The sequence below is a fragment of the Melanostigma gelatinosum genome (genome assembly GCF_949748355.1).
Source record: "Melanostigma gelatinosum genome assembly, chromosome: 12".
Taxonomy (NCBI): Eukaryota; Metazoa; Chordata; class Actinopteri; order Perciformes; family Zoarcidae; genus Melanostigma; species Melanostigma gelatinosum.
Genome location: NC_136645.1, coordinates 25,292,893 through 25,305,574, shown reverse-complemented (window position 1 = coordinate 25,305,574; position 12,682 = coordinate 25,292,893). Strand labels below are relative to the sequence as shown.

The 12,682-nt window shown below is 45.5% G+C and overlaps 2 protein-coding genes across 3 annotated transcripts; one reads left to right on the top strand and one right to left on the bottom strand.

Moving 5' to 3' along the window:
- Window positions 1–240: 240 nt before the first annotated feature.
- On the bottom strand, window positions 241–7,441 carry cyp17a1 (cytochrome P450, family 17, subfamily A, polypeptide 1; the record flags this gene model as incomplete). The annotated part of the gene is made up of 8 exons (XM_079280751.1): window positions 241–521; window positions 2,119–2,222; window positions 2,435–2,604; window positions 3,911–4,129; window positions 4,718–4,804; window positions 5,320–5,555; window positions 6,880–7,018; window positions 7,121–7,441. 8 exons carry the CDS (start codon window positions 7,439–7,441, stop codon window positions 241–243), a joined length of 1,557 nt encoding a protein of 518 aa, XP_079136877.1.
- An 804-nt stretch (window positions 7,442–8,245) lies between these two features.
- borcs7 (BLOC-1 related complex subunit 7) lies at window positions 8,246–10,037 on the top strand. 2 transcript variants are annotated; one of them, XM_079279638.1, is made up of 5 exons: window positions 8,246–8,381; window positions 8,606–8,668; window positions 8,917–8,960; window positions 9,079–9,099; window positions 9,217–10,037. In XM_079279638.1, the coding sequence occupies exons 1-5, from the start codon at window positions 8,250–8,252 to the stop codon at window positions 9,266–9,268; spliced, it is 312 nt and encodes a 103-aa protein (XP_079135764.1). In that variant the 5' UTR covers window positions 8,246–8,249; the 3' UTR covers window positions 9,269–10,037. The 2 variants fall into 2 exon arrangements, with proteins under 2 accessions (XP_079135764.1, XP_079135765.1); XM_079279639.1 differs by lacking the exon at window positions 9,217–10,037 and having other exon boundaries at window positions 9,041–9,099.
- The last annotated feature ends 2,645 nt before the right edge of the window (window positions 10,038–12,682 follow it).

Genomic DNA, 12,682 nt, shown 5'->3' with positions numbered 1-12,682 from the left:
ACTATGAAGTATGCCATTGCAGCATAAATAACTTGTTCAAATACTGTATATTAGACCCTAAATTGTATTTATAAATATATCAGTGTTCGTTGAGATTGTGTTACATTGAGAAGAAATACAAATAAACGTCATACAACCAAAGAGATGTCATGTCCAGTTCACTGCCTTATGATCATCTGCCTGCATGCAGACTCTCAGGGCACAATGAGAGCCAGTGTAGCGGAGAACATGCGGCCGGTCTCAACACGGCTTGCACTTGTTGCTCTCCCAGCCCGGTCTAGGCTTGGCGTTCACCTTGTACCTGGCTGGCTGGAGGACCACACCAAACTTTCCCTCCAGACTGGGCAGGGAGTGGCCTGGTGGGACAGAGAGGGTGAAGCGCTGTAGGATCCATGACAGGAAGAGGAAGAGCTCCATCTTGGCCAAGGCCTCGCCCAGACACACTCTAACCCCGGCACCAAAAGGCAGGTAGCTGGACGACGGGATGACCAGACCTGTGCCTTCACTGTTCAAGAACCGACCTGCAGAAGAACAAGATGGAATCAGAATCAACACACGCACCAGCAAAACTACAAACCTCGCAATGAGGTTTCCACCGATGATGGTCATGGAGCTAAACTACTGACAACCTCTGAACCCGCTGGCTATCCATCAGTCGTGTGCCTGGGCTTTTTATTGTTTTTTCATTTCTTGGGTTACTTGCTACTCAAGTAATCTTTTTAGAAATACTTTTGTACTGTTACTTAGTTCTTTTATTTTATATTACTTTTACTTCTACTTGAATACTTGTTTTATTTAAAGTAACAGTACTTTTACTTGAGTACCGTTTTTGTCTTTGCTCTCCACCACTGGATGTTACAGACCTCCTGCTGCACTAAAGGATACAGTACATCGTCTTCACTGTCAGAATCTTTGTCTGTGGTGACCAGCGGGTCTTCCTTCAATCAAAGGATCGGCGGTTTGATCCCCGCCTTCAGTAGTCCATGTCGATGTGTCCTGTAGGCTGTGTGAATGCATATGAATGTTAGAGAGTGCTGATGGAGTGGTAATAGGACTAGAAAAGTACAAGTCCACTGGACAGGGTTTTCCAGGCGCAGCGTCTGCTTTGGGGACCTCGGACTTGCGCCCCTGCTCTTTGCAGATGATGTGGTTCTGTTGGCTCCTTCAGAATGTGACCTTCAGCACGCTCTCGGCCGGTTTGCTGCTGAGTGTGAAGTGGTCGGGATGAGAGTCAGTAGTTCCAAGTCTGAGGCCGTGGGTCTCTGCAGGAAAATGGTGGATTGCACTTTGGGTTAGAAATGAGTCACTGCCCCAAGAGAGGGAGTTCATGGATCTCAGTCTCATTCCAGAGTGGGGGTAGAACTGAGCGTGAGATGGACAGGAGGTTCGGTGTGATGTCAGCAGTGATGCAGGAGTTGTACCGGACCATTGTGGTTAAGAGGGAGCTGAGCTGGAAGGCAAAGCTCCACATATGTTCCGACCTTCACCTATGGGCATGGGCTTGGGTAGTGACCAGAAGACTGAGCTCACTGAAAAGAGCTTCCTTTGTAGTGTGGCTGGAGCAGCCTTAGAGCTCAGGAGAGGAGCTCAGATATCCGGATGGAGCTCGGAGTCGAAAGTGATCAGCTGAGGTTATTCGGGCATCTGATTAGGATGCCTCCTGGACTCCTCCCTTTAGAGGTTTTCAGCCACATCCAACTGGTAAAAGGCCTCGAGGTAGACCCAGAACATGCTGGAGGGATTATATATCTTGGCTTGCCTGGGAATGCCTCTGGGCTCCCCAGGAAGAGCTGGAAAACACTGCTGGGGAGAGGGTCATCTGGAATACCCTTCTAAGCCTGCTGCCCCCGCGACCCAACCCCACGTAAGTGGATGGTGAATGGATGAATGGATAGATGGATGGATGATAGCCAATGAACGCTTCATTTTCCCATTCTACATAACAGAGATGACTTATTCCTTTGTATCATCATTAATCCATATTCATGAAAAGGCTACAATAGGCCTTTCTTCGCAGCAGACATGAGAAGAAAGAGCTATTGGCTCCATGAATGACATTAGATTTTAGAAGATCATTTTCCAGGATATGGCAGACATTAGACAGCAGGATCCTCTCACCGGGGTCAAAGAGCTCAGGGCTTTTCCATTCCTTCTCATCGTGGTGCAGGGACCACAGGTTGATGATGACTCGAGAGCCTTTCTTCACTGTGAAGTCCCCAATGCTACAGAGAAGGTCAGAGACACAATGTTTGCAGGTTTGCATAGCTCTGCATTAAAACACATATCTTTGTCATGAGCAAAGTTTCAGCGTTTCAGACGAGTTATCTCATACCAGTCAGTGATAACTGGTGCTGTATTGATCAGTTATTGACCCATTGCATTGTTTCCATCATGTCAGAGATGGACAACAGTGAGTGTCATGTGTTTAGTGTACCTGGTGTCACTGAGGGCAACATGGGGGATGAGTAGAGGGGCCACAGGGCGGATCCGTAACACCTCCCTGATGGTGGCCTCCAGGTAGGGCAGACTGCCTCTGTCACTGAGCTGGGGGCACCTGTCCCCCCCCACCTTGCTGTCCAGTTCCTCCTGGATACGCCTCTGCACCTAAACACACATACAAACAGTCACAAATATCCATGTTCTGCACCAAAAGTACACCTTATTCTACTGCACATGTGTTGTTAATATTCAGGTTCTTTCTTCACAGGGGTCACAGACTTTCCTCAGTCCTTGGATTTGTAGGAATAACATGCTTTTTAGAAATAGCATTTTTAGCCTTCATTGGCTCGTGGACAGAGGGAGGTGTACGACATGCAGTAGAGGTTCATGTTGGCATTGTGCTTTACTATGGTCAGAAATATGTGTCACTAGAAACTGAATATGAATGATTGATATTTGAATTAACTTGAATAATTGGATTTAAAACTGAAGCTGCATGGCTCGATGTGTGTCTCAACAAACTGAAATGAAAATCAAAGAACTGAACTTGAATAATGATTGTAATTGTAATTAACTGTAAAACTCATATTCATGGACATATTTTATCGCCTTTATACAATCCCTGTAAAGAAAGGGGTCGAATATCCTGTAAACATTATGAGTGGGCTGGCACACTGTAGGGGCTGCACAGGGTTCTCCCTGTGTCAGCGTGGGTTCTCTACGGGTTCTCCGGCTTCCTCCCACAGTCCAGTAACATGCAGCTTAGGTTGACTGTTGACTCTCAGCTGCCTGTAGGTGTGAATGTGTATCCTTCTCCTTGTGTCAGCCCTGTGATCGTCTGTTGTCCTGTCCAGGATGAACCCGGCCTTCACCCAATGTCAGCTGGGACCGGCTCACAAGAGGAGAAGTGACATAAATGCTGAGTGCCTTAATTGTGCTCATCAAATGACATCAGAGCAGCATCTAGTGGACTCCAGGGGTACTGCAGCTCTAAGAATGCAAGATTCTTCAAAGGTTTGCAAAGTCAAAATATGTCACAAATTTAAAACCCAGCTTACTGACACATGGCCAAACTCGAACTGAATCCAGACAGTCTCACGTATGTGGAAAACAGGAATACAGGTACAGATCAAATATGTCTGTATGACTAAATATATGCATTCCATCAGGAGCCTTCTCACTTCAGTCTGTACACCTATACGGACCCTCTTTGGACAGATTGGATCATGTTGGTCTGTGTGTTGGTTGAGAGTGTGATGGTGTGTGCTTCGGGTTAAAGCGAGAGAGGCGAGTGTGCTGTGTGGATTCTGCTGTAGGGCAGAGTTGTTGCATGGTTGTTGTGTGTCAACAACATGAGCCTTAGTGATGTGTGTGCAAGGTGTGTTTAGTAAAGTGTACATTGCGTTTTAGGTCTGTGTAAGACTTCAGGATGACACTGGAGATTGCCACCAGGTGCCCCCCCCCCCCTTACCTGCGGGTGATGGATGAGGTAGGCGATGGCCCATTTCAGCACGGTGGTGGTGGTTTCCACTCCGGCTCCAAAGATGTCCCCCACAGTCATGAGGAGGTGGTCGTCGCTCAGGCCCACGGACTCGGCACTGAACTCTGCCGTGTTGTTGTTCTCAGCGCTGCGTTTGGCTCTCAGCAGAGCGTCCAGTAGGTCCCTCTGCACATGGTCACTGTAGTCTGCCTGAGGGGGGGGGGGGGGGGGGGTACAGCTCACACACTCATAGTATATTGTATTTGTGTGCACTGACCAACACTGTATGTGTCTAACTTCGGCAAAACAAGTTACACAGTTATTTCCAGGACCTTCCCTCAGAGATGGTGGTTGCAGGCTGTGGCCAGTTGCCAGCTACACTCTGTCCCCTTCAGGGTGCAATGTGTCCTGCCACAAACAGTTCATTACATTACAGTTCAGCATGTGAAGAGGTGACAGTATTGAGGTCGTGTTGCAGAGCTATCTCCTGAAACGAGCATGCTAACCAGCTAGCCCGCAGTGTCTTGAGACAGTGAGTCACTGCAGCTCCGGTCCTTCTCAGCCCAACATGAGAGGACGAAGACGAAGAGCTGCCCGAGGGCTCGTCCATCACATCCAGGGTATGTGGTCCGTGTGAGTTTTGATGTTTTGTTTTTTTGGATTAAACCCAAAGTGGCAGAAACAAGGAGTGTAAATTTAGATTGTATGACCTCTGACCCCTATTTCTATTGGAGCATGTGGCCAGGACCTACACATTCATTTACATATTACATATTATTAGCAAGAGGCCTACTGTACCTTGTGTTCGTCATATTTCTTCTGCAGAAGCTGGTCTCTGGTTGAAACACACTGTTTTAGGAGCTGCAGGTCCGCATTAGGAAAGATCTGTGACAAAGAGAAACACGTCATGATACAATGTGGTATATTATATTAGCATATATCTTTTCTGTAGACATTATAATTCAAATATGACAGAATAACAGATTCTCTAAAAACAGTAAACTGCACAAGTCATTCTCTTGTTCTCCCATTCTTCCTATTCGTTGGGCGGTTGTATTAGAATTAAATGTCCCCTTTTGCTTCAACGTTAAAGGTGTTAACAATACTTTTTTAATCATTAATAAATAGACTACATATTAATCAGTATAACTGCTTTTCACACTCACTGGTCCACAACAACAGGAGAGGACTGTTCCTCCAGCACAAGAGCTGCATGACACATCGGAAAATGGGATTCATGGGAAATGTGGTCTTATAGTGTGAAGACAGCGGCTCGTGAGCACCTTTACTGTTACACAGCACACATTGATAGTAATGAATTATGAATAACACGGTTCAAACACATTCATGTAACTGTGTTGCTATGGCTTCTTGTTTCATGCTCTGGTGTTCACGGCTACCTGTAACCAGGGGAAGATGTCCACCAGGCTGTCCTTTGCCACCGTGTCCACGATGCCCTGGCTGTAGCGCAGCATGGCCTCGAACTCCTGGTCCCCTCGGCGGTAGGAGGAGTTGAAGCAGAGCGAACAGATGACGTTTGTGACGGCCCGAGTCAGCTCTGGAGACAGATCCAGGGCCAGTCCAGCAGCCGCTGCCTCGGACAGGACGGAGCACAGAGACTGGGCCTCTGCATGGACTGAGCAGAACACGGGCAACACACCGTCACTCACTGACATGTTTCCAATGCTTACCCTCCAAAAGAATGATCACAATGTGAATTATTTAATATGTTCACTGTGTGTTCTGTGTATCTTCTATGCACCTCCATTCTTATCCAGAAACTATGAAAACACATCAATGACCCAACGGGTGCATGAACACATGCGTTACAGTTCATTCGATTGAATTCAATTCCATTCAATGTAACTTTATTGGCATGAAGGTTTCAGAAAAACAACGCTGCCAAAGCATAAAAATACACAAGTACACAATAATATGAATATGAATACAACATTACGTTGTATAATAATGATAAACACAGTATTACATTACGTGTTGTGACGTGTTGATCGATATTGGGCAGAGATCGGCCTTGTCTGTATTTCAATCATTAAACTCTTTGAAGTCGAGGATTACAGATTGAACTTGTGGAAGTAAATGTTCTTTACTTCATCGTCTCAGGAGGACGTAGATCAGCCTCCACAGGTCCAGCTGGTGCCACTGAGCCTGGACCTGGTGAGGATCTGTCTCTGCTGTCTGTCTCTGACAGCAGAGACAGATTCATCCTTCCAGATAACATTCTGATCTTTGGCTCTATGGTTTTTCTTTCCAGTGTTCTAAATAGTTTTCTTTACATCGTGTTATAATTCTCAATCAACACAGACACCGGCCTGTATAAAAAAAAGAAATTAAATTCCCCTTTAACGTGAAACCTTTGGCTTTACGATGATTACAAGGACAAAAGAAGCGATTTGAATCTGTCAGCGTGGCTGTTTTCAATGAAAGGAATCCGTTGTTGCTGCATTACTGCTCATGAGCATTCGTCTGTTGGTTATTTTAGTGATGCTCCCACATGTCTATCAGATCTTTCTGGAGGAATCTGGGTTCTTCCACTTTTACACTTTCATGGAGATGTTTCTATCAGATAGATGACAGAACGATATAAAGCATCTTGCACACTTATTTAAGGATTTATGCATTAAGAGTTCTTTAAAATGTTGTCAACTTCACGACATTCATTTCCAGTTTAAGCTTTAATGTTTCCTAGTTCTTGTTTACATGATTACAATACATTACAATAAGTACAATACTGTACAAAGTGAAATCATGCAAAATATGCACAACTGTAAAGTGCTGATGACAAGATCAAAAGTGAAAGGCTCAGTACAGCCAAACAACAAACGACTTTGATTTATTATATTTGTTTTGGTAGAAGTAGATTCTGCAGAGTAAGACGTGTCGGTGCGTTTACAGTTGATCATAACATCGTGTCAGAGGAGTGGAGAGGGGATTGTACTCACTGATCTTCTCAATGGAGGCAGAGCCCTCTCCAAACATGCACAGAGCTCCGTGGACGATCTTCCTGTGGAACCTCCACGTGGTGCTGTAGTCTCCAAATGCGATGTCTTTCCCATCTCTGGTCAGAACATCTGTGGTTACCTTCATCACACAGAGACAAAAGATACATGACGACTGCTGAAGAAGAAGAAGAAGAAGAAGAAGAAGAAGAAGAAGAAGAAGAAGAAGAAGAAGTGTACCCACAGTTCTGGGTCTTCCTGCAAATATCTTTCCCTTCTTCAGCAGGACTTGTTTGGCGTGTGCGTGCTGGTTGACCACGATGACGCAGTGGGAGCCCATCATCAGAGAGTACGTAGGTCCGTATTTCTCCTGCAGTTCTTTAAAGAGCACATGAGGAGGGTGCGGGCTCCGCAAACTCAGCAGACTGCCGATGAGTGGGAGTGCTGGGAGGTGGGGGGGCTCCCGGGGGCCACGCGCCAACACCCTGAGCTTCAACTGCAGTGCCAACAAAGCCAGGCCCACGGCCAGAAACACACACAGACACAGAAACCAAGTCATATCCATTGCAAAGGGGCCCTGAGAGAGGGGTGTGATCCAGCGCCAGCCCAGCAGAGAGGAGCTTTGAGGGCCCCACATTTATACTGCTCCTTCAATGCCAAATCCTTGAGTCGGCATGTTTAAGGCTGGGCCAATTCAAACAAGATAAGACGATTCATTGAATCCTTGCCATAACGACACAAGAAAACGGACATGGTGAAAGTCAGACGTGTTGGGAAGTAACTGTACATTACTGTATTCAAGTACAGTTTTGAGATATTACATTTTCTGCAACTTAACATTTCCACCCCAACTCCTCGACTCAGATAAACATTATACACACAAAATATACGTTCCGTTTATAAAATATGATACGCTGGTGTACATTAAGCAGCTTATAAATCAACACAATACAAATACAACACAGTAATATAATTATACAATTATGCAACACCAAGGGGCAATTTTGAGTCCTTCACTTATGAAAGCAAATGACATTTGACTGATAACACCTCTGCATTTGTAGACTACTTAAAGTAAAATGTTGACTCCAGCAGTTTAGTACCGGTACTTCACTGACTAAGGAGTCAAACTGTGACGCTTTACAAGGATCTGGATATTTATCAAATGCATATGACAATGAAGTACAAATCACTTTTAATTCATTTATTGAAGATTAATTACCAAAAATCGCAGTTCTGTCTTTCTGTTTGCGCCAATTTGTACGCGTTAAAAATGTTGAATTATGTGACATGTCTGTAAAGGGGGACGCGTTGCTATGAATTTTGACCCTGGCGACGCACCATCCATCGCGAACCAAAACAGAAAACAGAAAATGGCGTCCGCTGAGTCCCAGCCGCGGTTTGGCCAGTCTGTCAAAGGGCTCTTATCCGATAAAGTGGGCTCCTGTAGCGGGGACGTGATCGCGCTGACCCGCCAAGTGTTGAAGGGCTCTCGCAGTCAGGAGGTAAAACGAGACGAGTGACAAATATGATGCTCGCTTCTAGCTAACGCCATAGGGCTAACACGGAGAGGACAAACGGAAACGTCATTTCGACTTCAAAATAAAAGCATGGCTGGATTTTTGGACAGACAAAACGATCAATCTATTCATGGAGAAAAAGAATATCAGCTTTTATTGGTCATGAATCAAAGCCCTAAATGCCTCATTGTCGCTAATGTCTCTTCCAGCTTCTTGGTCAAGCAGCAAGAAATATGGTGATTCAGGAGGATGCCATCCTGCACTCTGAGGATGTAAGTATATATATACTGTGTATAATATATAGAGGCAGGGATCACACCCGAGTTATATAGCATGCCATGGGAGGACAACATACTGGAAACTCTTGTTACAAACTAAACTAAATGAACACTAAGAGTGTCCCAACGAAACGAGTCCAGTCCATCATTCAACAAAATAAAGTAGTGTATTAAGAAGTTATCTGCCCTTGTTTGCGTGCTCCAAAATGACACAATTCAACACCGTTACCATCTGTTTCCAGAGTCTGAGAAAAATGTCCATTATCACCACACATCTGCAATACCAGTGAGTATCAGTCAGCCGTCTACAAACACATGCAACTTCAAAATGAAAACAGAAAACCTTTTCTCAAAGTGAATGTTAAGAGTCTGTCTGTCTGTCCGTCCGTCTGTCCGTCACTAAGGCAGGAGGCCATCCAGAAGAAGTAAGTCTCAACACCACACTCTGTTTATCCTTCAGGGGAAACAGCTGACATCACTGTCTCACCGGTTAGCCATAACACACCCCGGTGACGTGCACTGACTTCTGTTCCATCCTCCAGCGTGGAGCACTCTAAGAACCTGCAGGACCAGCTGAGACACCTGCTGAAGTGATGGAGCAGCATTAGGACGCGGGAGGGTCTAACGTCGGATGAGACGCCATGTTTCTGCTTCCTAACACACAGCAGTGCATCTGGGACGTCATGCACGAGTGTATCAAACGCAAACACACTTCCTGTGCTTAAAGGTGTTCTAAACGGGATTCAGAGCACTAACATAGAGGCAAACTACTGCTATCTATGTGGAGCTATAGAGCAGTAATGTGCATGAGCAGAGTGTTGTCATCAGAGCTTCCTCTGTGCCCACACGCCCCGTTAATGGCCGCCCCTCTGGGCTGCTCTCATACGGCGGTTGCAGCTGATAACGCCGTCCCAGAAGTGAAGCGCTGCATCCGGATGTATTTGGCAGAGGCGTTTTCATAATCCATTTTTTGCATGAACTCTTCTTCGACAAAGTCAAAAACCACCTCAAGGGAGACAAAAAACAAACCTTTTTTAAGAAGATGGATCAAATCCTGCTGGTTCCATTCGGCTTTATAATGCAGTATTTCAAAATGTGCAGACAAACATGTGAATGGAAGCAACGCTTATCATAGATGTGCTCTGGATTTATCATTAAGCCCCTTTAGAATTGCTCTGCGAAACAAGCACCTCTGACCATGTTGTTCTTGAGTTATTTCAAATGTTTGGATCAGTTGTATGACATTAATATATTCAATGTGTTCTCTGTGTCATCTTGGCTCAGACTGTAAGATCACAGAGCACACAGGTGCCCTGCTGTGTCTGTCTCTAGTCGTGTGGTTCGCTGTAAATCCATTCACAGAATTAAACAAGAAGACATGTCACCATGTTGGTTCAGCTCAAGTGATTTATTTGGGAAGGTTTAGTCAGGGACACGTGTGTTCAAGGATGGAGCAGATGCTGGCAGTGGGGGGGGGGGCTCAAGACAAGCCCTTGTTAACCCACAGGCTGTCTATACGTCGTGTTCAGCAAATATACCTTCTGATAAACAGACGGAGTGCTCCTCTAACTTTTACAATCTTCATTTTGTGAACGCTGACGCTACAGGCCAAAGACAGTCGGGCTATTCTTCTTGCTTAATGCCTTCTGTGAGACAGAAGGAGGTCCAACAGACGCATTCAGATATTTACTACCTTTGACCTGTCATGTCATGCACAATGTATGGAACCTGATCTCCTTAAACTACGTGAAATGACCACAACAAATAAGTTCAGACACAAAGACGTGTAAGCAGTGCGCCACCAAACGTGTGCCAGTCAGCAGAAAAGGAGAAGCGCTGGAAGTTACAGTGGAAGAATAGTGTCTCCACACAGACGAGCCTTTCTTTGGCTGCATCCTCCGCTGCGAGCCGCGATAAGAGCAAAGAGACGACGTTATCAGCAGCCCGAGGCCAGACAGCTGCTCCATCCCGGCAGCGTCCCTGAGGACACGCCGCAGAGTCTTGCACCTCTTGGCGCTGCACGTGTTCCACATGTGAGTGGAGTGCGTGATGAGGACGAGCCGGTGTTTACTGTTTGTTTAGCTGACGCCTTGGCGGCGCTAATCTCCCCGGGGTCAACGGAAAGGAGACGACATAATGTAGAGTACATGACGTCAGACACACAGTTGAGACAGTGCAGTGAGAACCGAGCGTATACATTATGCATCCATAACTTCCTCAAAGAAGGATCAGTCATAAGCATTGCATGTGTTGTGACTGTGTTGTGTTCGTTCTGTACTCATGACATCTGTCTGTCCGTCCTGAGAGAGGACTTCATTTAACGGTAGATTACTGCGTTTGAGAACGTTTGTTCTTGAGGTTGGAGGTATCGAGTGATGGAGCTGGCGTTCCTAGTGTGATGGTTATGTCTGTTGTGTTTTGTTATGGTTGAAGAAATATTCAGGTGTCTCATTAAATATACATTTGTGGAAAACATGAGAAGGCTGTCGTGAGTTTAACGAAGTGAGAAGCATGACAGGCGAGTGCATGCATGCTCTATCTGTTCTTACTGATCACTGGAGTGCTAATCTGGGAGCTCAGATTTGAACCAGTTGTAGTTTATTGATGTCTTTCTTAGCTGCTGCTGACCATGTGACTGGACAGCTTCACAGGACAAAGGACTGTAACGCCTGACGAGCAATAGATGTTGAATCAGTGGAGCACCTTCTAGCCATAACTCCGCCTCTTCCTTTAGTGACAACGCCGTCAATGTGCAAGACCACGACCACCATCCAACACACACCCAGTGGTTTGGTTCTTGACCTGTTCTACAGCTGAACCTGACTGACAGCTGACGCTGTGGGTCAACAATAAGCATATTCTCCGAGCCAAACACAATACCTCTAGTTTTGTAAATGTTCAGGGCTATTTGTTCACTTCCACCCAATCAGACTCTCTCTCTCTCTCTCTCTCTCTCTCTCTCTCTCTCTCTTGCTCTGTCTCTGTCTCTGTCTCTTTCTCTCTCTCTGTCTCTGTCTCTGTCTCTTTCTCTCTCTCTCTTGCTGTCTCTCTCTCTCTCTCTCGCTCTCTCGCTCTCTCTCTTGTTGTCTCGCTCTCTCTCTGTCTCTCTCGTTGTCTCTCTCTCTCTCTCTCTCTCTCTCGCTGTCTCGCTCTGTCTCTCTCTCTCTCCTGAGAATGGTTGCTAGTTGATCTTTGTTTAAAGCAGCGCTATACGGTGTCATGTGATCTGCATATTGCTATGTTGGCATTGTCACTTGCTAAAGGCAGGTCATCTGTGGAAGTAGAGCAGAGTAAAGGGCCTGAGCCCACAGCTGTTATCTGCAGTCTGATCAGCTACCGTCATAAAAGACTCGGCAACACAACTGATCATCCAACAGAGCGCCGTACTGCTGAATCCACATCTCTTCAGTTTAGTAATCATTATGTCACGGTAGGGCATGTTCCACAGCTGGACAGATCTGACAGAAACACTGATGCAGCAGCAGTGGAACATGTCTGTGATTTGAGATATTTCTGGAGCTAAGCAGACAATTGAAATATCATGAAGCAGTTATTGTGTGAAGGACATGCCAGCTGTTATACAGCATGCTATGCAGGTACTTTACGGTTTATTACTGTGATGAATGAATTAAACAACCAGACGGGCTTCTTCAGGACACTGTAAGGTCTGTTCAGTGTCTCTACTGTTCACCTCGAACCCTTCAGAGTTTACAAATCTAAACAAATGACAGATATTACAGACATTTGTGAATATGAGGTTCAACATTCTTCTTAACTTTGGAAACAGCGACTGAGAGAAGAATCTCAGCCGGACTTGTCAGGTTGACTTCCATTGAGAGTTACACAGACTGAGGGTTGAACATGATGTTCCTCTGTGCTTCACATCTTTAACATTTTCTTTGATTGTTTTTGTTCCGGTCTTTTGCAGCATTAGTTCTTCATTTCATCTGTTAAATCGTTTTTTAATATTAATGTTATGATTCCTTCAGTGTGATGTCTGTTGTGTGC

Excerpts from the sequence above, each read along its gene's own strand:
- borcs7 (XM_079279638.1), top strand. The coding sequence starts at position 8,250 with ATGGCGTCCGCTGAGTCCCAGCCGCGGTTTGGCCAGTCTGTCAAAGGG. Across the intron at positions 8,669-8,916 it reads CCATCCTGCACTCTGAGGAT|AGTCTGAGAAAAATGTCCAT; the intron begins GTAAGTATATAT and ends ATCTGTTTCCAG. Across the intron at positions 8,961-9,078 it reads ACCACACATCTGCAATACCA|GCAGGAGGCCATCCAGAAGA; the intron begins GTGAGTATCAGT and ends TCCGTCACTAAG.